Here is a 24,653-nt window from a genome sequence, read left to right on the forward strand (position 1 = left end):
GGCAGGAGGTGGAGAGACTTGGGGCAGGGCCGGGCTCTTCCTGAGCAGGAGCAGGAGCAGGAGCAGGAGTTCTGCGTGGGTTTGCGGTACTTCCTGCTCGCATGGGAGGAGCTCATGGTTCACATCTCCCTCGGCGCCCAGCTGTTGGCTCCTGGGCCTCACTGCTGTTGCATCCATGGCTCTGCCATAGCCCCTGTTGGGGTTTCATGACTTGTGACCCCCCCGCTGGAAAACTTGAGCTGCCTGATTGGGAGCAGGCGAGGATCAAGGTGACAAGGGCTGCTCCTTTTACTCAAACCATGTGGGGGGGCGACAGGTGTTCATGCAGTAAGTGACTGTCTGCATTGATGTCGCCGTACACGCAGTGCGCACGGCATGAAGGTCTGCAAAGAACGACCGGAGGTGCTGCAGTTTGGATTGCTGCACTGGAATTTCTGGGTTTGGGGGGTGGGGGAGAGGTGGGTATGCGCGGGCCTCTCAGGAGATTGCACTGGACAGAGAAATCAACCACTGAAATAGCTTTGTTCCCCAAGACAGCCGGCTTCCCGGAAAGCAGGGCTGGAATTTATTAGAAATTGCGAGGGAACGAGCAGAGAGGTGGTGGGTATGACTTTTGTCCTTTCACAAAGCAGAGCTGGGGCCATTGTTGAGGCAGAACTGACTCTAAAGTGGCCTTTCCCATCTGTTGATTCCAAGCATTCCCCGGATGCTTCGGTGTCCTTTTGTGAGATGCTGCCGTGGAATCCTGCTGCTGCAGCATCTTCTGTGACAGGAATGTGTGTGGCATACTCGGGGAATCGCTGAGCTTGTCAAATGGGGAAGAGGATGTAAGAGCCTCAGCAGATGGGGGAAAGGGCTGTGCTAAATAATCCTCATGTATTTCCTTACTCCTTTCCCCCCATCTAGGTCCTTTCTTTTTGTCCTTTGTGTTGAGTAACTTCTGCTCTTACTCCTTCCATCTCTCTCTGCAGGAGGAAAAAGAGGGTGGATCAGGCTCTCTTAGGTGTTAGGGGGGTTCTTTTTTCCGCCCACTTAGGTTTTTGCCTGCAGCACAGTGACTCTCATGTCATCTACTGATGCTTTGAATTAAAGCTGTTTTCTCTTCTTTGGAAGAAGAAGCTCCCCTGAACCAAGAGAGTTCACCTACCTGTTGTTACCTAACTGGGAGATTTCACAGCCCAGGAAACGGGTTGCTGTCTACCAAGGTTATAGGTGCCTATGGGAAATCTTCCCAAGCCTCAGATTTATGAGGCTGAAACAAAGGTAAGGAAACCATGCAGGAGGAGCACAGGCATAGGAACAGGAACTTGTCAGACTTCTTTGAGTAAAAGGTCATCCTGTTGCATGTTCTTGCTGTGGCAGCAGCAGTGCTCACTCAGTGCCTAGGAGGCATGTACTTTCCCACTGCTTTGAACGTCCTCAAAGGAAATGTCTGCAGAAATAGAGTATAACGTTTTTCTTCAGGAGACCAAGAACTTTGGAAGTAACCTGTGAGGAGGCAGTGTTCCCATCCTGCTCATAGTTGTAACACATGCACGCGCACAAACACAAACAGAGCGCAGCCTGAAAGCTTGTGCCTTTCTGAATGAGTTAGTCTATAAGGTGTCATATTATACTGTCCTGTCTTCTGCCTAACTTCCAGGTAATGCAGCTAACTACCTGTCTTCACTGGAGCCAATAAGGTACCGCTCCATCTCTTCAAGACTTTAAAGGAAGACTGGGTAGTTTTCTGGAGGTTGTGTAGTAGGCCAGTCGGGAGTTGCACGCTCCATGTAGGAATCGCTGCAATTTGGAGGTTCAGGCTGTCCTGGAAGTCAGACTAGGTTATCCAGGTTGTCACCTCTGGGTTTAAGGATATATGATGACAGGCTGCAGCCTCTGAACCAGATTTGGCCCCTACTGTTTTTTAGCTCATGTGTGGGGTTGCAGCCCATTTGGTCCACTGGCCCATCTCGGTGAGTGGCCAGCAAAAGATGTCTCTCAGTAAGGTGAGGCATGTGGTCATAATTTGCCTCACATTAGGTATTCTCATAATCTCCAGTGTTTAGAGATGGTCTTAATCCCTGAAATATAATGTTTAATATTGCTTCCAAAAAATTGTTATCTGCAGCCATCCATCTTCTCTTCTGCCACCCTGATATCTCTCTCTATTTTGTTCCCCTTCTCAAGCTGGCATAGAAAGCAGCTAAATATGAATGTATTTTCCTCAGTAAAGACTTGCCTTCATTAATCTAGAGTCATGGTTTCCACCTTAGTCTCTTTCTCTGTCCCTGTTAAGGTGCTGCTTGTACCTCAGTCCCCTTTCTGGTCTCTGAGTGCGGTCTTCGGGAGCTAGGTCTCCTGCTCTTGCCCGGCTTGGGCTGGAATTCTGCAGTTCTCTCATTATTAAACTGAGGTCTTGGTAAAACACCCCTGTCTGTGCCGGCTCCCTGCTACCCTATAGTATAGACAGAACTGCTCACCCGTGATGAGTGCCATACGGTCAGAAACAGCCTTCTTAAACAAGCAGGTTTACTTAGCAAAGGAAACAGAGTATTTGAGAAAAGGATTGTAAACTAAACAACATTCACGCGTGTCTGAATTCATCTAATCATAGGTTTTGCTACAAAGGAATTTACATGAGAGTCCCTCTGGATCATAAGTCCTGTAGCTGTTGGGATGCAGCCTGGTTTCTCCTGCCCTCCAAGAGAGTCTGTCCTCTTGTCTTTTCCTGCCCTGAAGGACACTCCTTTTTTGTAAAGTCCCATTGTGAGGGCGAGACCAGTGACCATGTTGTTTGATGTCTTTTGTTACAGGCAATCGGTGTGAGTCTATTTTTCCTGAGTCCAGCTTTTTCCAGTCAGTCGCCTGTGCCAGGTAAGGAAACACTCCTCCTATGTGCCTCATATTTGGCTGTTAGACCCATTTAGCCTTAATGACTCTCACACACCACATAACTTTGGAGCATATGCTGAAATGGGCTTATCTCCCTTCCAATCAACCCTATGCAGAAAGACCACTGTGGCATTCAGATCCATATTCATCACCCTTGCATCCACCAGACTGTTTTATTTTCTGTTTGGGTGGCTGGGCACAGTGCCCACACTCTTCCTGAGACATGACCTGATTCAGGCCCTAGCTCTTGTCCCAGGTGAAATGGTTTCTGTGTCCAGTTGGTACCAGCCATCACCTGCCTTCATGCTTACCAGTACCACATTCTGTTCTGCTCTTCTCTGCTTCCATACGATCCTCCCCAGCTCGTGCAATCTGCATCACTTTATTTCATGGTCAGATTTTCCCATTCTCACAGTGAAAAGGCTAACAGCAAAAACAGCCAAGCAGAGAGAATGGCCCTGGCTGGGAGCCTCGAGGCTCACTGCATGAAGTGCTGGGTAATGTCATCTCCAGCAACAAACAGTTCCTGCCTGCTGGACACCTGTCACTGATGACTGGTTCCCTGGGCTCCAGCCAGGCCTTTTATAGCCACTGCAGATTCTTCACAGAGACATTCTTAAAGAGAGAGTCCTAGGTGCATGTGCCCTTTTCTGCAAGGCAAACCAGTGATTCCTTCCTAGACAACTTCCCCCTTTTCTTGGCTTCTAGGTCAAATGCATCCACAAACAATAAAAGCAAAGGAAAAAGCTTAATAAAAACTATAGTGAACCCCAGCCAGATGGGGCATAGGCAGTGGTTTTATGGGCAGAGGAGGGAACTGTATTTTTAAAAGTGCAAGTTAATGGCTGTTAATATTGCTTTAATAAATATTTTTTGTACCATGACTAATAGCCCTTTTATTGAAAGTGCAATAAGTAAGCTGCTCTTGCAGACACAGTGTTTGTTTATTAATGCAGTGCTTGGGAGGGTGCGGGTTGGGGGCGTGGAGGTAGGAGCTAGAGCCCATTCAGCGTGTGCAGTAGGAAGCTTTTGGGAAGATTTTTTTATTTTTTTAACTGGTTCATGTAATTCCCAACTCATTTGGTTACTTGGGATGTGAAGAGAAAGCAATAGAGCTCCTCATCATCGCCTCTTGCCCTCAAGTAGCTTTTCCTCTGCTGCCCAGGCTCATCCTACACTGAGTCACCCTGAGTTTCTACCTCCTTCCCTTCCTTCTGTTTTCAGTATCTTGTGAGATCTTCCTCAAGCCGTAATGGTCAGGGTCTTCACTCCTGCTGAGCTGTGTTGGATTGCGCACAGCTTACATATTAAAAAGAAAACCAGTCACTGTTTTCTGGGAATGGGGAAGATGCGTGTGTGGTGGTCTTTTGATGGGGCAGGGAAAGTTGTAAAGAGAGGAAGGTGGGAGTGAATGGGAGGTGTAAGGCCACTGTTTGGCTCTATTCAAACTAGATAAAAGCATGGTTATTTATGACAATTTGCCTTTTCTTTTCTGGATTCTGACCAAACATCCTATCCAACCTACACATGAATCTGAATAAATACACTGCTTTGTCTCTTACTGGATTGGGAAATCCCTTGACTGAGGAATAGTTTCAGCTGGAAATAAACCTGAATTCCTGATTCAGAGAGGCGTTTCCTCAGGGTTGTGTGGTTAGCAGGATAGAGAGTTAAGGGGTCCTGGGGTCTGATTTGGTTCGAGGCACTCCACTGGATCCTTTTAAATTTTGCTCACATTGGTTTAATGAGGCTGATGTTCTACATAGTCAACGCGCCTGCAGCCAACAGGGCCCCAGAGCAGCTGAGTAGGACTAGCCCATCTCTGTGTCCTCTTTTTTTTTTATTTTAACAGAACACTGCTTTACTTTGCTGAAGTGCATAAGCTCTTAACATCAGTTTACACAGACAGTGACCTATAAAGCACCCATTTACATCCATGCATAACTGTCCTACGGCTCTGTGGGAGGAAATAATGAGTTCAAATTAGAAGTGCTATTTAGAGGCCTTGGATCACCACACCCCAGAATTACAGAGCTGTGACAGTGACTTTCACTTCAGTCCTGGCCCAGTCTGTTCTGAACTGAAATATATCCACCCTACCCAACCCTTGTCTACCAGGCACCTGCACAAAAGTGTTCATATTCCATGCTCCAAACCAGTGACATTTAGCCCTGACCAGCTCCAGACTCACATGAGCAGTCAGCATTAACTGCACCCCCAGCTGAGCAGCAAACACATTTCTCCGGGATAGCTGAGTGTATTAGTTGAAAGTGCATATGAGAATCTAAGCTTAAACTTTTGTTTGTTGAATCTGCTAATTCATAGTTTTAATTCATGTTCAAAACATATTCAGCACTGGTCAGCATGGCAGCACTCGTACCTACATTGGTGGCTTGAGTCATTTTATTTCTTTCTGCACTTCAACAAATACAACCATTTCAGTTAAAGGAAAAAATGCAACATGTAACCTGTGAGTAGCTGCAGATTTTGCATTATTCATGATTGCAGGAAAAAACATATTCAGTGCATGCAGAAAAAAACCTAATATTTTCTGTGAAGAACCGCAGGTGATAAGTTGGAGAGCTGTGGTCACTCCACTGAACTCGGGAAATGACATCCTGGTCTTCAAATCCTGTAGCACACTTCTTCCTTAAACATTCTGGCAAGGATCTCTCTCACTTACAAACAATAACAGAAATATTACAAGATGTCCAGGACACAAAACAATGGTCCATCTCTCCTGGAGCTGGTGGTGTCCAGACTGCATCTTAGAACTCGCTTTTTCCTGGGCACAGTCACTTAAAGAGTTTTGTGTTGGTAGCATTCCCTCGATCCCACTAACTTTCCCGTAGCGTTTGACCTGATAGTTCAGCAGCCTATGGGTCCACTTTTGTGGCAAGCTTTTCATGCCCAGTGGAGATGAAAGGCTGCTTTGCACAGTGGGAGCTGTATTATTGCTTGCTGTGGTGCCAAGTGGATGAGGCAGATGCTGAAGGATGGGGGAGATTGTCGTCTTTTCACAGTCATCTGCAGCCCACCCATTACATGTTGTTCACTTGTTGGTCCAGTCTTAGCCTTGAAGTTTGGTTCGTGTTTTGCTTACTGGCACGCCTTGATCAGCAGGTCCCTCCTGCATCATGTCTCCAGCTGGGGCTTAAGTCTGTGTAGCTGTTGGAGCTGTAATGATTTTACAGGAGCAGTGCTGGACTTTAAGGATGCGAAACAAAACGGATGCGCTGAGAGTACGCTAGGTCCACCGTGTAAAGTACCAGGTTCACATAAGTAAATATGGCAATCACCAGCTGGCTGTCCCAGGGACACTGGCCCTTGGAGCACTGGTCAGGCCTCCCAGGAGACCCGTACTTACTGTCAAAGCAGAACACCGGCCAGATGACGGCTGCACTGACGTACATCAGGATGGCCATGAACGTGTAGATGACCACAAAGCGCTCAAAGGGGCACCACAGTGTCGCTGTTTTCCCTGTGACATTGAAGGCCACTACTACCACTGTCACCACAAAGCAGAAGCTGTAGACAGCCACACACCACTGGGTTGCCACGTAGTTGCTGTACTGACTGTCATTTACCAGCGCCCCAAAAATGATGCAAGCCACAAAGGCCTGGACAATTTTCAGGAGGCCAGAGACTGTGGCCATGTAGCTGGTCACCTGTCCTGGTCTGGCCCTGGTTAGAAACACCTCTACAGCATAAGTCACAAACAGGAGCCCTGCAAAGACACTGGCTGCTACTCGGAAATCTCTCACCTTACAGCTGATAGGGTAACACCTGAGTTGGGCAAAATAAAGTGGGTAGATGACCGCGGCCGTGACAGACATGAGTGTGGCCAGCATGGCAAAAGCAGCAGTGAAATTCCCCCAGGAGATGTTCAGGCAGCTGTGGAAACGGGTGAACTCACAGGTTATTATAAACATGGTGACAGCAAAACAGAAGCACCAGACAAACATGCAGAAGGTGCCATAGGCTGCACTGAATCCTCCCTGATGGATTACCAGACTGAAAGTTGTACATCCAAACACTACCTGCAGTATGCGGGCTATTCCCACTGGGGATGCCATTGCCGCTGTGTTCAGATACGTCCCTCCTGAGGTCTCCATCATCATCTTTCCAAATGTGGGAGCAACGTACCCAGACGCCTCAGAGCTTCCTTTCGGGTTCCCTTTTGGCTTCCTCTCCTGAATCGTCACCTGGCACTGGATGACTAAGCGGTCTGAATCTGCTCTCTATGTCTTTGCCAGCATCTTCACTAGGTGCAGCACATGACGCTGAAAGTGCATGTTCGACAGCCTTTCAGAGTGGACTTGCCTTTTGCAGGAAGGTTACAGACTGGTTCTGTCTGCTGCCTGCAGTTCCAAGGGTGCTGCGGAGATCAGCTTGCTCTGTGCTGCCAGGCTCTGTGAAAACTCTTATTCTGTCCTTTCCCTGCCCCTTCTCCCACGCCGTCTCCAGAGTGATCACTTTCTCCTTGGTGGTTGGATATTTATTCCACTTTAGCTCTGCAGCTGTAGCTCTTCTGCCTTGGCATTGCAGGAACCCAGGAATATAAATAGGAGGCTATATTAATAGTCCTGGAATGGAATGAATTTTGACCCCTGGAACTGTGGCGAGGTGGTGTTAGTTACAATATGTGGACTCCATCGGGGCTGCTGATTAACAGCCTGCATTTCTTCTGTAGTTCCTTATGTCCCTGAAAGCACAGTCCTTCTGTCAGTACTCACAGCACCCTGCAGAGGCCATCTGGGGGAAAGGGGCCAGGCCCAGATTCATGACAGGAACTCAGGCTGGTGTGTTGCAAACCCAGCACCACTTAATGGGTTCTTGGATCCAGTGGCATCGCAGAAGCTGTGGGAAGCAGGGGTGTGCTCCGGTGGCAAACACGATTCATCTTCCTGTGTTTGATCCTGGGTACGAATGCATTCACCAGCAGAGGCCAGCAGCAAACACATATGCGAAATCTTTCCCATGTCATTCTGATCTGTGCTGGTCCTGGTTTCCTCTGCCTGCCCACTGATCCCTGGGATACTGACTGCACTGGTGCCCATCACTACCGCTCTTGGCCCCTGGTTCTGTGATCTGTGGGACAGGATTTTCTCATCACTGAATATCACTGCCAATTCTTACTGTAGTCTAATATGCACATTGGACTCTTGTAACGCAAAGGGGTAAGGATAAATCTCTCATTTTCCTCTTTTTAGGGCAGCTGAGGCAGGGGTGGGGAAGAAGTTAATCCTACAGTGACATGGCAGTATTTGGCAGCACAGGGCACTGCTGTCACTCTGCCCTGGACACCAGTGAAATGCTCTGGCTGTTAAGATCTCACACAACAGCTTTGCTGTTCTCTTACTCCCTCCATATTCTTACTGTAGCAGCTTTGGATAGCAGCAAGCACAGCAGTTGTCAAAACAGGGTAAACTTCTGTTCTCATCTCTCTACTTAATCCCCTTTGGAGGAAGGGTTTCAGGTGTTGGCCAGGATCCTGCAGGTAAATCTCAATAGAGTCTCTTCTAATCACCCATTTTCCCAGGCTCAGAACTCTCCCCTAATAATTTTTGGTACATTTGGCATGTAGAGATTTAAAGGTAGATTATTTTAATGTTAATTTTTGGAAGTCTGAGTATTAGTAAATCCCTGAAGCAACAGAGTGATGGAAGAGAGGGAGAGTGCACAGAAACCCTTATCTGATGTTTCAGATAGTGCCACAGCCAGGCAATGAATGGGCAGGGGGCGAGGCTTGGTGTGGATACCCTCGTCAGGAAGAGCTAGTGCAGTATGCTTTTGTGTACTGCAAAAGTACGGGGTGTGCACGGAGCTAGGCCCTGACTCTGGATCTGTGTGAGTGGGACTGTGCAAAGAACCAAGCGTACGGAGAAGCTCTGCTTGGATGCCTGAGTCCATGTCACTGAAGATCTGAGCTACAGGATCAGGGCCCTCTTCAGTAAAAGCATATTGGTTGCATCAAAGCATTTACCACTTGTGCTGGTGAAGCCCGTGTGAGCTCCTGAAGCAGAACTGTAGAACAGGGGTTTCCAGACTTCATCACATGACAGCGTCTTAGGATCATCTCCCATGCCTCTGGCAAACAACTCCCTGAGGTGACAGGAGCAACTGCTTATACTGGTTACTTGTAATGTATACTATTGTAGAATGCAGAAATGCCCGTAAGGAAGCAGGCTCCTTTTGGATCAGGAGCTGTACAAATATTAACAGGAAAGAAAGCCCTTGATCCAAAGAGCCAGATGGATGCAGACAGAGAGGGGAGCACATGAAAACAGTGATACAGTCCTGGTCTGCCAGACAAGCAGAGATCTCAGCATGCGAGCAACCTAGCCCTTGTCAAAGATTCTGTAGGCAAAGAACGGAGGGATTTGAAGCAGAGCAATGAAGTAGCTTTGGAGATTTTAAATGGGGGCTCTTCCTTTCTGCTTTTAAGTCCACCTTTGAACTTTCTCTTTCTAAGTCCACCCTTCCCAATTTCAAAACCACTGCCTTAGGACATTAAGTGTAATCAGTGTCCATTTAGCATTACATCCTAATAGTTACCATTACAACAACTCAGGGAATGCAGACGTTTAGGTTTTGACAGGTCCAGGTGAATATGCTGCTGGGACCCAGGCGTTTGCATCTCCTGACCTTTTGTGGTGCAGTCTCAACACCAAAGACACCAGGAGCCTTTCTGCCATAATGGGTATTGCTATCTGTATTGCAACATATCCTGTAAAGTACAGGCTGTGCTACAAGGCAGAGCGAATTTCACTTGGAGCCGTAACCTTGGCTTGGTGTTTCTTTGTGATTGCACCTGTACAGGTTTAGCGGTGCATCGATGCAACTGTTCTGTAGGTTAATTGCACTTGAAACCAGACTCACGGCAAAAACTCAACATAAACCCTTTTTAGGAGCCCCCTGCCCCAATATACTTCTACTGCAGAGTGCTCAGCTACAATATTTACCACCTGCATCTGTAGTAACAGACAGGGAGCACTTTCTCACATGTTTAGGAAACAAATACCACGTCTCAAGCATCCCATGAAAAAGGGTTGGACTGTTGTTATAGCTATGATGGTCCAGGAAAGACATGAAGAGCAAGCCTTTTCTGATGGTATCTTTTACAGGACCAACTGTCTAGTTGGGAGAGGTGTTGTTAGGCTTTCAGGTACCTGCAGAAGAGCACTTTCATGTCTCCCATGAAAAGGGGCATATTTCATCGTTTTTAGTACACTGCATTATTACTGAAGCAGTGAAGTGCTAGAACATTTCTTCCAGTCTTATGCTGACACATCTCTGATTCGTTTAGTCTACAAGGCATGTGTCTAGCCTGCCTTCTACCTAACTCCAGACTGACACAGCTAAGTACCTCTTTCCCTCTGTTTTGTACAAGTGCCTGGACTTGTCTCAGCCTTGAAATAGGCCAAGGCAGCACCATTTGGTTATCAGTCTCACCGAAGACCAGGCCAGTCATTAAGCTTGTACTGAAAAACTGTTTGAAGGGACTTAACAAACACTGCTAATAATCACTAATAGTCATCATTTCCACTGTGCTTTATTGACATGCATCTGCTTATTCAGAACTGAACTCTAGATTACCCAGAGTTGGGTCTGGGTAAAAGTTGCACCTGTATTTACTCTATCAAATCTGGTAATTCTTCAGAAAGGGAGTCAGTGAAGAGGTTTTGTCAGTAGAGGGCGATAGCATCACTGATCGGACAGTTGGGGAACAAGAGGTGAGGGAGCCTGGAAACAAATGCAATAAGTACATCCTGCTTACCACCGAACAGCTTCGAGGTAAACAGACTAGTCCGACTTTCCTCTGAGTCTAATCTGCATAGAAGATGAACTGTTGCAAACAGGAGATTTTACCACACTTTCAGCTCTCCTATGAAATATGAACTTTCATTTCTACCCAAGAGAACTTTTACAATCTTTTCTCCTATGCCTGCAGAAGGGTGGTTGTGCCCAAAAGCTTGCATTTAAATAAATTTGTTTTTGCAAAAATCTAGTTGGTTTAATAAAAGATATCACCTCTACCATGAGTTCTGATTCCTTTTGACCGATGCGGCTACAACTTAGATACAAGGGGAAGAGGCTCTTAGCCTGCAGCTCAGGAGGGGTGGAATTCACCGCCTTTTGGTGGGACTCACACCCCATTTGGATGTTGGTAAATGGTCTATTGCTGTGCCTCCCACAGGTAGATTAGAAGAGCAATTTATTTTTCTTTTGCATGTAGAATGTAGCAGATTGCACCAATTGGCAGGTCAAAATGTCCTGAGGTGGAAATCCCCAGCCTTCCCTGCAAGTCTGCCTCCTCAACAAAGTACTCATTTTAACTTCTCTACAGAGGACAAGACTATAGCCTGGCAGACCTGGTGCATATAGATCTTGAAGGGAAATGCAGAGCCACTGGCTTTTGTCTTTGGAGCAAACAGCAGTTTTGTAGCTCAAATACATATTATAGGTGGCAAGTACACCTATCTATGCATCTTCTCAGGCTCTGTGAAATCTGATACTGGGGCATTTAGGGGCTGAGCTTCCCAGAAAGAGTTGGGCCATGGCATTGTGAAGCTCTTGTTATGCTCAGCAGCTTGGAACCAGATAGGGAGTGAAACAGATCTGTTACAAGGACCATTAGCAGCAAATGATCACCGAATACCACAGGGAACCAAGAATAAATAGGATGTGAGAAAGTGTGGAAGAATGGAACTGTTAAAAGCCCCTCCAGACCTGACACTTACTGGAAAGAAGAGGGGAAGATTTAAGCAGCAGTTTGTTCTCCATCTGTAAACAGCAGGTGCTAGCAAAAAGAAAGGGATCTGTTAACAAGCAGCGATAATCATCAGTACTCCTCATTTACATTCTGTTTTACAGAGATTAACTTGTAATGTTACTGGTAAGTAATAACGTTGGTCCGGTAAAAGTCCTTACCAAACAAACCTTGCTCCTTACATATTCCCTGGACTAACAAGGCTACAACAGTACTCCAGTCCAGCTAGCAGAAGGACAGTCAGTCAGAAATGGCCCAGTTTCTGACAGGAGTTGGTACTTGATTTTTCTGAACATTTTTAGTCAAGAGGAGTGAGAGACATGAAGGGTTTGAGATACCTCTTACTTTACTCTTTCTTTTCCTGTGTCCCTTCTCCGACACTTGTTCTGCACCATACAATTCAGACACTTTATCTTTTATTACAGCAATTTCTCATTCCATGTGACTCTTCACATTCATTTTTTTATTCCTTTCAGTCTACTGGACTCTGCCTCGTTAGATCCAGGGCTGACTGCATTCCAGGTTCCAGCCGTGTGTGAAGCCTAACTTCGGCTCTTCCTCTTTCCTGTGCTAATTACTCACTTTCCTCTTATGCTGGTGCCAAAGAGCTGTTTCACTCAAGGTTTCTGTATCTTGAGTCCAGAGAAGGTATTCTGTTCCATCTTCCCTTCTTTAAAAAAACACTTTGCTTGGATAGAGCTGCTGCTTAGTCCAGATCAAGTTGAACTTGTTCTAACTGGTTGTAAACGTACATTGTCATTGAGCCTGTCTTTGCACAGGAGTCCAGGCTGGTAGGTGGCAAGTGCAGTCCCTAAAACTCTTCTGATTTGTGGCAGCTCTGCATGGTCCGTACCACAGTCTCTCTCTAGCATCCAGCACTTTGGAGACTCCCCCCTCCAGGCGCAGGTCTCCTGTGCTAGAGGGGCAGGGAGGGTGGCTGCGTTCTGTCCGAGAGAGGAATCTCCCTTTGGCCCATTTGTCTGCGTGCTGTCAGCGTGGGGGATGTGACCAGAATTGGCCTTTAGGGTCCTACACTAAACTTAAATGGATGTAGTCGTGAATTGTAACCATCTATTAACAAATAAGGTCCACTAAGAGGAAGAAAGGAATGGATAATATCATCTTTATGTTTGATGTTTTAATTTACTTTTCTTATTCTTAGCGTTTCCTCTAAATTGCAATTTAATTTAGGCCTAATCACATGATATTTGGAGATGCGTTTCTAGTAGCCATTCTCTACACTGGTTCTAATTTGAATTCATTGATGCATCTTAAATGTGCGACCAGAACTGTTCACACTATTTCAGAGGTCTTACTAATTCTTGCACAATGGTGTCAGTAATCTCTGCTGGAAATACTTTGCATATTCTGTCCTAGGATTGCAGTTTTCCTTTTTCATGGCCACGTCACATTAGTGTCTCACTCATTTTGTGGTTGCTTAATGCATCTAGATTGTTCTCTTCTTTTGTTGTTTCCAAGTGATCTTCTAAACTGCAGCAGCAAGTCTCATTATTAGCCCTTCAGCGCAGTGTTACAGTTTGTACTATTACACTGTATCAAGTCGATTAGGTCAGTCCTCACTCATCCGTTTCTTCTTGCATCATACTCCAGTCTTCTGTGGTAATGAAGCCTCCTAACTGTGTGTGATCAGCAGATCTCACTAGAACACTCTTGATTTTTTTCTACCACGTTCACTGTTGAAAATGAGACCCACACTGGTCCTAGAGGAACTCCACTAGTGGCCTCCATTCAGCTGAGTTGTTCGAATTTCAGCACAACTTTGCCAGTGTTTTGCTTGCCTTTTGTGTGAATTTAAGAAGGAATTGGACTGGCCATTGATTGTTCTCCAGTTTCCATTACGTAGCTAACTTCTACTTACTGTACAGAGACACACGCTCCTTTCCGTTTTTATAGAAGGAACAGATATTCTATTTCCTGCTATGGATGCATCTCCAAAAGATGAGAAAGGAAGGTGGGGGGTTTCCCCCCTCATTTCCCCTCCCTTTATTCAGACTATCCACCCACATGGAACGTCTTCCCCTCTCTCCTGCTAGGACAGTGACCCGGGTGGAGAAGCAGTAACCGGAGTTCATTGCACACAGTGCCCCTCCAGGTGCGGGCGCTGTGTAGGGAGGCAGGGAAGGACTGAGTCCGAGCAGAAGGCCCTGTGCTTGGACCGTGCTACAGCCTTTCCGTTCCAAAAGCAACAATAACAACATACAGCAAGGAAAACATGGGAGTCTAGTAATTATAATAATGTCAATACTGCCCTCGGCCCTCTCCCAAACACAAGCAATCACAAGGAAAACCCATCCAACAAAGCAGCATTTACAACTTTACAAAGACATGTGAGCAGTTCTCCATTCAGCTCTTATAAATATCATTTACATACTAAAATAAATATGTCCACATTGCCAAAGTAGCAAGAGGTTTTTCATTATTTAAAAAAAATATGTTACAAAACAATATCATTAATTTTATATTTCTTGCTTATTTTTTAAAAAAATTAAGTAATAAAAAAGTCATCTTATAAAATAATAAAGAAGTAAATTGAGTATAAGCGTCCATTCCTAGCATGTGTCCTTGGGTGTAGTTGTATTACATTATGATTTGCAGACCTCCAGGAAGTCATGTGATCGTTCCTTCATTTCTAATTGGACAAAGAAATCCAGTGCTTTTTTTCACCACGTGTAGTAAGTCTGTGATGTGAAAAATTCATGGCAAGGGTAAAAGCCTCTTAGCTCTGAGGAAGGTTCTCACCACTGGGGTTTATGGCTTTGCTGCCATCTGCACCAGGCCACCTTGTGTAACGTGGAAGGAGCTTCTGGCTGGCCAAGACAGGGCCACGGAGTGTAGAGGTAACGAGTTATTTAGTCCAATAGCGTAAGCAAGAATCCATTCATTTTTTCTTGACACATCCTAAGTGTGCAAGTGAGCGCGCATGTGTGTATGTAAGCATGTCTGTGTGAGATTGAGAGGGGGCTAGCAGGGCTGGGAGAGGGACTTAGAGGCTCCTCCTGATCTGGTCAGTCCACCTCTTCACGCTGGACCCTCCTAGCTACCACTGCTCAGCATCCCCAGGAGTTTACTGGGCTCCAGGCCCTGCTGCTGTGCCATCTTCTGGACATCAAAGCCCATGTGCATAAGGAACTGTATCACGTTCATCTCCTGCCCTGTGAACTGGTCCCGGATGGTAGGGCAGGAGGGGTTACAGTGGGGCCACGGGCAGCTGTCAATCAGATGGATTGGGCACCCTTTCAGAGGGGCTTTCCCATTTTTGTTGCTCTCATGGAGGCTGCGGTCCCAGCAGTGCAGGGCGCGAGGTAAGGAGGTCCCTTTCACCTGGATGTCTGTCCAGTGACTGCAAAAAAAAAAATCAAACCATACAGATGGTATCAGTGGGGTCAGGACTACCAGTTCCTTTTCATGTTAGCTCCTAGCCCTTTGGACTCCACAAAGCAATACTTACTTGCGTGTAATGATCTCGTGGGACAAACAGGCTGGAGCAAAGCTAGCACTGAAGAGAAAGAACAAGGATGAGGCCTGTTGTAAAGACAGCAGCACGATACTCTCACGGATCCACCCCTTACTAGCTAGCGACTGGCATGTGCTGTTCCTGGTAGACTGCTCAGATGCCACTGTTGATGGGGATCAACAAGAACCTGAAGACTTGAGCAGGGTGAGGGTTTCAGACTGTCTGGAACACCACCACCCGATTACCTGAGTGCATCTCATAGCTGCTCTGGGGACTGAAAAATTACTGTTCTGGTATCTAAGGGAGGCTAGAGGGTTTGCTTTATGCTTTCACTTGTTGTCTGGATGTTGTGTGATCTGTGTTTCTTAAAACATCCCTAACAGGGTGATGGTGGGCAACAGTGATGAGAGATGAATCTCTGGCCTCACTTGGAAATGGGAAGTAGAAAAGTGGTATCCTTAAAATTAGCACAGGGAGTTTGGAGCCTGAAGTCTGCTGCTGAACTCCACTTACTCATTCTTTTCAGAAGTCATAAGAACAAGATTCCTGAAGTAAATTGGGCAGATACCAGATTTATCACACTGGGATCTGCAGAGCACCTGAGAGCCTTCCAGGAACCGTTAATGCAAGACATGTCTTAGAAAAATAACATCCAGCTTTTTGCACTGCAGTACTCACGCCACATCCTTCAGGGTATTCCTCAGCTCCCGACCCAGGTTCTGGATGTAGAGCCACTGGCCCTCCTGGACCGGCTGTCCAGTTAGATGCACATTGTCTACAGTGAGCTGGGCTTCATCAAAGAGCCACTGTACCACAAAGACAGGACCTGGTAAGAAAACAACGGAGAGAGTGTTTGTCAAGTTAGCAGCACTGAAGGAAGACCCTTCCAAGGGGACATTTTAGATTCTTGGGCAGTGAGATCTTTCTTCACACACTTACATCGAAGAGTGGGATAAATTTTATAGCCAAAGAAGCAATTCCACTCCTCTCCTTCCTTAAATTGCACTCTGCAGCGTTCAGGAACAATGCCATTCCAGTACCTGAAAGAGCAATGTGGGGAGGGACGGTTTATCATGATGCCATCTCATCAGGCCTCCCCCCTGCACCCAGCAGTTCTGTTCTCCGATATTGCATTCTGTACATGAGAACGCTGGGACTCTTGCTGGCTGCAGCTGGAAGGTCCTCTGTGCAGAGTCAAACATTTAACTTGCAGAGCCCTTCAGAGAACAGAACAAGCCTTTCCTGACGCAGCCAAAAATGCAAGCAGGTGTGAACTGTGGTTCTGAACAAAAACATGACCACTGGCAGGCAAGGAGGAGCGATGCATCTCCCTTATGTTCTGGAGATGGACTGGTTGCCTTTTCCATAATGTGCTTATGATCCTTGGCTACAGCAGGCACCCTTGTGTAACAACTACATGCTGTAGGGATGCAATACTAGGGATGCAATACAGTTTCCATTTTTTAACAACCTGTGTCTGTCGGGTCCCATCAGTGTATTGTGTATGTCTGCAGTGTCACACAATCTCTGGAAAGCATCTTAAATGTGCTTGTGCCTTCCTTTAGAAATTCATCAGCAAAGGATGAGGCAGTAGACATTGGAGGAGTACTGGAAAGGTGTCTGAGGCCTGCCTCAGGAGCTCTCCTCACCCAAGGCTCTTGGGAAAGGATAGTTTAGCATATTTTCTTGTACCTGATTCCTCTCCTGATGGCTTCTGTGGGGGCACAGGTTATGGTATCAATACAGTCAGTTCTACGATACTGTTTATTGTCCAGGAACCAGCCAGAGTCTGCCAACCCTCGAACCTGAATTCCTTGATAACCCATCTCCTCCAGCTGTTCTGCTACTCGATCCACATTCAGAAGCACTCCAGTCCCCCCAGCACTGCAAGGATAAGGTCCACAATTCAGTCATAGAGAAGACACAGCTGCAAGCCCGCTTGTTCCCATACCACATGCTTTTGCTATTCTAATGCACTGAGCAATCAACCCCATCAGAAATGGAATAGACAAGTCACAGCCAGCAAGTTATTTCTTCACTTCATCAAATACGTTGCAATAAAAATTATGCTAGATAATAGGCACTCAGCTGCTCAAAACTGAAAAAGCCTTGAAATCTGGGGACATTTTCCTTCTCTTCTCTTGCTGTGCAAGTTTCTTTCTCCTTAAATAAATTCCTCTGGGTTTCCTACACCATCCCCTTGTGTGCAGCTTATTAGAAAAAGAGATGGAGAGTGGATGCTTATGCGAGCTCCTGCACTGCTTGTGGCAGCACAACCTGCCCCCAGAGGCTTGGAGCCAAGCACTGTGAGCTCCCCTAACAATAGTGCTCTGCCCCTCTTCTTGCTCCTTGTTTGTTTGCTGTAGGATGGTCGCATACACAAGCACATACCTGCTTCCTGCCAGCAGCAGCACCTTTGCATTGCTAAGGCCTTTTCCCACCAGCTCCTTTATAACCTCTTGTATGATGAGAGCTCCCATGAAGGCATATTCACCTGGAAAAGAGAGCTCACCATCAACAGCACTGTCTGACATCCAACCCAAGAAGTCTGTCTCTATCCCATGTATGCTCATGAGCTTAAAGGCAGGTAGATTGCCATGAAAGTATTCTATCACAAGGAGCCTTCCTACAGTAATATTTACAAATTGGTAAATATGGAAGATTTTAGTTTCGATGGAAATAAAAGCAAGTCGGGCAAGTCCTGAGACCCTTCCTTAGCACAGGTTGACCAGTGCACCTGTGTCCTGATTTACTGCATCCCCTGCCATTCCAGTCCTGAATACCAGGCAGAAAGTTTCATCTTCCAAGGCTGCAAAGTACATTACAGATGTCTTCCACCCCATTACTGAAATACAGCCACCACTGGCATGAGAGACAGCAGCAGCTGCTTACCTGTTGCACAGCAAGGCCAAGTGAAAAAGAAAACATCCAGTTGAAACAACAGGAGGGATTTAGAAAGGCAAAATATCTCCTAATTTAAATTAGAATCTGATCCCTGTTCTTGCAAAAAGTATCATGGGCGTCCATAAGTGTTCGGGCTCTCAGATGTACGCCTCAGTTGAATGATGGTGCATCCACCAGCCCAGGCCCTGTCCCCAGGGCAGAGAGAGGTATTCAGCCTGCAGAAACTCCAGTACTGCTTGTAGCACAGGGGTCAGATTCTTCTGTTATACTGGTATGCCTCAGCAGTAACTCCAGTAAGGTCAGTGGAAATGCAGCAGAGGAAGCGAGTGGTTTTCTGCAGAGGACTCGCATCCAAGAATCAATCCTGTTTAGCTTATAAGGCTGAAGTACGCACTGTCCTGGGTTAGCACGGCTCACGTGCTGGCAGCTAAAAACCTTTACTTTAATCTGCGTATGGAATCCCTCCTCAAGGTGTGCCAGGGCGATGTCACAATGTTGACATAGGGATACAGTAGTGTGGGGATGAAAAATAAGCATTATCTTATTATGATGCACCATTTTTTGTCTTGCAGGCCAAACTGCAAAAGCAGGTCTTGCCCGGTGTGTGCTGACTTTCTGAAAGGGCCACGTGTCCATTGGGTGCAGCCTCCCAGGTCAGAGTGAGAAGATGTGTGTCATAAGTCATGGTGCCTTAGCCCCTCTTTCTAACTTGCAGTATGTACGAGGAGTGGGAAGTTAATCTAAAAGGAAAGGCCACTGCAGGAACTCTGGATACACCCAGTTGCCACAGCCTGTCTGTCTCTCTGTACAGTCACGACATGGAGTACTAAAGAGTCTGGGTCGTGTTGTCTGGAAGCTACTTTTTATTTTCCTTAGTAGGAAAAAAACCCTTCCCTCATTCACGTAATTTCAGACAAATCTGGCTGTATCACTTCATACGTTATGTCTGTTTGGCAGCAACAGCCCATCAGCAGCACTTACTTTTTTCCGACTTGGAAGAGGCACCACTCCAAACGTCGCTTGAGCAATAGGGGATGAATCTGCAAGAGATGAAAAGTATGTGAACCCTGATGTTCCCTGGGGAGGGAGGAGATGACACTGGGGTCAAGGAACTGGAAGGAACCTTAGTGCCAGAGGGAGGGGAAGGGACCATTTTATTGTCCAGTGAAATGGACACTTGGGTACTCACAGGAATGATCAACACAAGTAACAGTTAGAGCTGCATTTTACCCTTTTGGCTCTTAGTAAATTTACTGACCTAAATCAGCAAAATGCAAATCAATCATATTGTCTCATGGTGACATGCCCTAGGCTGGGGGACCAAACACAAGCCTTTATTCTGATCCTGTTCTTCCACAGACTGCCTGTGGGGTCAAGGCAAGACACTTTCTTTCTCCCTCTGTGCTTCAATTTCCCCATCTGTAAAATTAAGAAAAATCACCTGCCGTGTGCATGTGCTAAACTTGTCGTGGTCTCTGCTTAGACTGCCCTTATTTGCCTTCCCAGACAGCAGTTATCCATCTCTACTACTTTCCCCCCTTGCAGTATAATTGCAGGGGGTCTTTGCACATGCACACATGACTAACCTTCCTCTCTATCCCATGTCCATTTAGAATTAGCTAGCAACAGGCTTTGAAATGTTATTTTCCAATTTCTTTCTTGGGGGACGGCTCCTAAGGCCTCCTAATATCCCCAGTTTTTCCTGAGCCTCATAATTAGGTGGGCCCATCCCTCCAGCTGGGCTGGACACAAGCACCTCTGGGCCCATTCGCAGGGAAGCCGGAGCAGGATACTGTAGAAGAATGCCCCTTGGCAATGGCGAGTCATGTTACCCGCCTCTGTAGCACTCTGTGCCTTCACTGGCCTAGAAAGCAGGCAACTACATTTGCACAGTTTGTTTTTCATCTGTACATCCTGTCTGGGGTGTAATCCCCTCCCCTCCTCTCCTCTCCTCCAGCCTGCCAGGCATCATTTCTAGAGTAAAGTTTGTTCCCCTCCTTACACCATGTTTGCATTCCACCAGTGCGGGTTTTCTTCTGGCTGTGATGACAGGATCCCAGTTCCTGTAGATGGAGGGAAAGAAAATGTACAGTTGATCCAATTTTAAAGCAATACAATCCCATTTTAAATACAGTCAGATTTTAAAGCAACAGGAACAAGCCTGATGTGGGGCTCTGGCCAGACAGAAAAGGAACATACACTGGGAAAGCCATTAGTGCAGCGGGAGGAAGAGAGAGGAGCTCTTTTAAGCCTGCATTTGGATGGATGCAATTTTCAGCCCTTGCTTCATGCCAGAGGTGAAGGCCAACACTTTGAGAAGCATTTTTATCTCAGGCCGGAGGAGAAAAGCTAAAGCTCTCATACAAAATGTCTGTTTTCCCTAAACCCAAAGTTCTGGCAGGTGAAGTCCAGCACTAATAACCACTGTGACAGAGAGACACCTAGATTTATAGCTAATCCTAACTCATAAATAATGCAAGAGAAGACAGAGGCTCCTAGTCCTATGCTGATTGAATAACCTTGTGGTTCATGGAGGTGTGGGATTCATGATGTTGACTCCATCTCCTAAAGCACAATAAAAGATGCTGAAAGTACAATAAACTCTTCCCTCATGTTATGTTTTCAGACAGATAATTCCTGTGGTTTCCCAAGGGGTGTTATGCAGTGGTGGATGGGGGGACCAGGGGGAGGAAGGTGGAGCCTGTGTAATGCCAGATAGGAGAGCATGGGAGGCCCAGAAACTTGCAGCTTGGCCTCCTCTCCACAGCAGTTTCAAGTCCCCAGTGATAGAACCCATCCCTTCGTAGACAAATAAGCAGACCCGAACACACTGCGTGAGGGAGTGCATGTGTCTTGCAAGTCATTCACTGACAGACCAGGAATACTGTACAAAAACCATTATGAGGCAAGCACCCTTTACACTGAGACTGGTTTTAAGAGGGGCTCTGACTCCAAAAGCTCCAGAAAGGCTGACACTGGACACAGAGGTACACTGGGGGAGAGCTAGGGGATAGCATACAGAGGGCTGAACACAAAGCGGCCCCAGTGCAACATCCGTCAGTGTGCAGAGAAGCCCATTCTCAGTTGTGCAGGCTGCCCAAACACTGTTCAGACATGCCAGGAGCTAAGTTGTCCCCCAAAGCAGCCCAGAATTAGAGAAGTACAATGCGATGTATAACCTCCCTCACTCCCCACACCTTGTGCTTTATCTTTTGTGCTGAACTTCCTGAAAAACACTGCCCGGAAGCTGGCTCACAGACAGAGCAAAGGGTTGGAAGCCCGGAGACACAGAAGGAAAGAGTCATAGGGAGATTTGAAAAGACAGTGATGTCCACACTCTGAGAAGATAGAATAAAATTAAAGAACCCAAAGAAGAAAACAAGTGCTAGGAGGAAAGAGGCACAGAGGAGAAAGACATGCACACACACATGCATAAAGGAGAGAGGAGAGTGCTAATCCTAACTCTGCACTTAGATGACATCTGTCTTTTGTTCAAGGACCTACAGGATGGGTAATCTGTTTTTCTAGAAATCTATCTAGAGCTCCAAACATCAAGCATCATTCACCCCATTTTGCAAAAGGGGAGTGATGAAATAAAAATGTGGATACGTGAGACGTCAGACAACAAGAAAAGAAAACTGCAGGAATTGCTTCCAATGCTACAGGGAGCAGAGCGCAAGAGCCGACGGCCCCTGGAACGATCTACTCGTGCCAGGCAGGCAGTGCAAAGCGGATACGTTCTGATTGAAAAGGGCCAATGGAAAGTTCCGTGTGGAGAGAGATTACTGCTGGCATGGAGCAGGCAGAAGCAAATCCACTTGCCTGATCTAGCGCAGCTATACTTCTCCTGGGCCAGTGGCATGATTTAGAACAGCACATCAGCTGGTGGTAAAGAATCAAAGCCACAGTGCCACCTGGGCTGCCTTTGCCTGTCCCCTGCACTCAACACAGGTTAGGCACAGGAGGCAATGAAGGCCAGATTCGCTAAGTGACAGTGGGTGTGTCTACACGAGACACTAAGTGAGCAGTAGCCAGCAGGGCAGAAACCATGCTAATACGCTACTGTGTAGTAGTATTAGGCTATTGCGCTGTTGGCGTCATTAAAATGCTGTGGGCTGGCACTGCCTTGTAGTAGTGCCACTTACTGCGCATTGATTCAGTACATGGTTACATAAGCACTAAACTTAATGCACAGTAACTATGGCACATTAATGAATGTGTAGACACTTCCGGTGTGTACCACTAAACACGCACTGTCTTAACAGATCCTGCTGTTTGTTTAGAAGTGCATGTTAGATGGAAATGCCAACAAAGGCTCAGCTCTTCCTGACCCTTTGAAGGGGTCTCTGGGAGGAAATCAGTGCGAAGATCCCACTCTGGAGACCCCCAGCATCCTACTGGGGAGCAGGACGGAGGGTAGTATGTCAATACACTGAGCAGACAACTGACAACCATACTAATCCCAAGAAGTCAAGGCCAGTGGGGACAGCACTGTGCCTCTGCACCAGCTCTGTCTCCTTGGCATAATTGCCATGGTCTCCTCCAAGCCATAGCTGCTTCGGGTGGGGAGGAGCCCCCTTTCCTCAAGTTCTCCTCATCAAATATATACCCTGGACCACATTTTGGAAGTTACTTGTACATTCAGAACTGATCAAGCCACTTATTCGTGTGTTCTCGTCACACATAATTACACCATGGAACTCATTGCCACAGGTGCTGTTGAGGGCATGAATTTAGCAAGTTTTAAACAAGGATTTGACATTTATCTAAACAGTAAGGACATCCAGAGTTATGAACTAATATTAAAGAAGTATGAGAGGGGACATAAAACCTTTGGTTTCAAGCCTTAGCCCAACCTTTAGCTATTAGGAATTAGAAGACGACTTTCAAAGGGGCAGATTTTCCACATCTGCCAACTATGGAGTTTCTGGCACCTTCTTCTGCAGCAGCCGATGCCTGTCATTGCTGGGGAGAGGATATGGGGCGAGGAGACCACGGGTCTGGCAAATGCTGTAATTAGGTGATATTCCTCCTCTATTTCAAGGATGCAAAGGTCTGCAGTGGCCTGAGTCGTTACCGTCCTGTAGTTTACATATATCTCCCAGAAGCAAGAATCTCAATCCTGGGGGCAGCAAACGGAAGTGACAGCTGGTCCGGACAGAAGGCTTGTAAGCAAGGCCTGCCACTTTGGCCGGGGTAAGAGGTAAACTTTCTTAGAGAAAGGGGAACATTGGAGCTTGCACTGTACTGTGCTGGGGCAGGCGTGGAAACACGCTTTAGTAATTTGCCTGGTAAAGGTACAGTTAATTCATGTGCAAATAAGTGCCTATTACACGTGTTAACTTCTGAGCAGGAGCAGTTATGAGCAAGTGCCTTGTACTTTGGGAGGGACCCACGTATGCTACACTACGAAGTCCAGTGAAACCCTCCTTCCCCTCCCGCTCAGTCTTTTTGTAGTTGTCTGCAGAGTTGGTGCAAGGGATAACAGTGTTCCCACCCTGATCAAAGAAAGAATACTTACCAGTTTTGGTGAGAGGCCACTCGTTGGAGCTCATCAGCCTCCTCATTGTATCATAGCGGGTATTGCAGTTCTCTCTGTTGAAGCAGTACCATCCACCTGTGCCACGAGAAAAAATAATTGTCACCAGTACTTGCTGTCATTTTGCTTGAGGAAAGAGTGGCAAAGCAAGGCGCACAGACGTGAACCTGCGCAGTGGCACCGGGCACTCCCAGGCTGAGATGAATGGTGCAAGCAGCAGGCAGAATAAGTGGCCGAAAGCAGCCGCTGGGCCAAGTCGCTTTGACTAGTTAGGTGGGTAGTTAGGGCCCTAGCAGGTTCACCAAGTCCCTGGGCAGCAGAGGCACGAAAAAGCGTGTGGTGGAAAGGATGGAGGTGTTGGTTATACAGAGACAGCTGGGGCACGTGCCCCTGCACACAGGCACACGCAGGCTCTGCTCAGCCTTGGAAGAAAGCAGCTGGGTAGCTTCCCCCACCCCACCTCTTCATTCACAATGGAGGCTAACATGCTGGCACTGTCCTGAAGTGAAAAAGAACTGCGGCTTACCTTCCAGGAACAGCAGCCACCGTCTACTGCCTTTTGATTCTTTGAGGTAGTAGCTAAAGCAAAAATAAACAGAAGGCAGCGGGAAATTAATTAGGGAGACTGGCTTGCTTAACCACAAGCTCTTTGATACACCAACTCATTATAATATCAAGAGGGTTACATAAAATATTTGGTTAAAGAACAAGAGAAAGAGGATGGCTGTCAGAAGAGTTCCAAGCAGCCTGATCAAAGGGCCTTCCCGGGGACCCTGAGCCAGGCACAGTGACTTTTATCTTTCTCCAAAATAAATGCATTAAATAAATTCTTAGCATTCCTAAGACTTTCCAGGCAGGAAAGAGTTATTCCACCTGTCGCCGGCTGCGGTCTCGGCGGCGGCCGCGCGGTGGGAGCAGAGAGCGGGCCGGGGCGGCCGCACTTTGTTTCGAGGCGCCCGAGCGGGAAGAGGAGCAGGAGCGCGGCGCGAACAGCCCTTGCTAGTTCCCCGGCATCTCGGCTCCCACGGGCGGATCTTAGGGCCCTTTGCGGACGTGGATAAGCATTCTCCTCCCCACCCCGCCCGCCC

The 24,653-nt window shown here is 46.9% G+C and overlaps 2 protein-coding genes across 2 annotated transcripts in view; both read right to left on the minus strand.

Moving 5' to 3' along the window:
* Positions 1-6,056: 6,056 nt before the first annotated feature.
* On the minus strand, positions 6,057-8,234 carry MYADML2 (myeloid associated differentiation marker like 2). The gene has a single exon (XM_006038167.2). It carries the CDS (start codon positions 6,993-6,995, stop codon positions 6,084-6,086), a length of 912 nt encoding a protein of 303 aa, XP_006038229.1. The 5' UTR covers positions 6,996-8,234; the 3' UTR covers positions 6,057-6,083.
* A 5,419-nt stretch (positions 8,235-13,653) lies between these two features.
* The window catches only part of NOTUM (notum, palmitoleoyl-protein carboxylesterase), a 12,273-nt gene continuing 1,273 nt past the window's right edge, over positions 13,654-24,653 (minus strand). The window contains exons 3-12 of the mRNA XM_025194649.1: positions 24,092-24,144; positions 23,548-23,643; positions 20,029-20,089; positions 19,008-19,066; positions 17,514-17,616; positions 16,815-17,006; positions 16,062-16,162; positions 15,801-15,948; positions 15,117-15,164; positions 13,654-15,008 (exon numbers count right to left, since the gene is read on the minus strand). Of these exons, the coding sequence (XP_025050434.1) occupies positions 14,702-15,008; positions 15,117-15,164; positions 15,801-15,948; positions 16,062-16,162; positions 16,815-17,006; positions 17,514-17,616; positions 19,008-19,066; positions 20,029-20,089; positions 23,548-23,643; positions 24,092-24,144 (1,168 nt within the window). The 3' untranslated portion in view covers positions 13,654-14,701. The remainder of the gene's footprint in view (positions 15,009-15,116; positions 15,165-15,800; positions 15,949-16,061; positions 16,163-16,814; positions 17,007-17,513; positions 17,617-19,007; positions 19,067-20,028; positions 20,090-23,547; positions 23,644-24,091; positions 24,145-24,653) is intronic.

Source organism: Alligator sinensis, unplaced genomic scaffold (genome assembly GCF_000455745.1).
Source record: "Alligator sinensis unplaced genomic scaffold, ASM45574v1 scaffold164_1, whole genome shotgun sequence".
Taxonomy (NCBI): domain Eukaryota; kingdom Metazoa; phylum Chordata; order Crocodylia; family Alligatoridae; genus Alligator; species Alligator sinensis.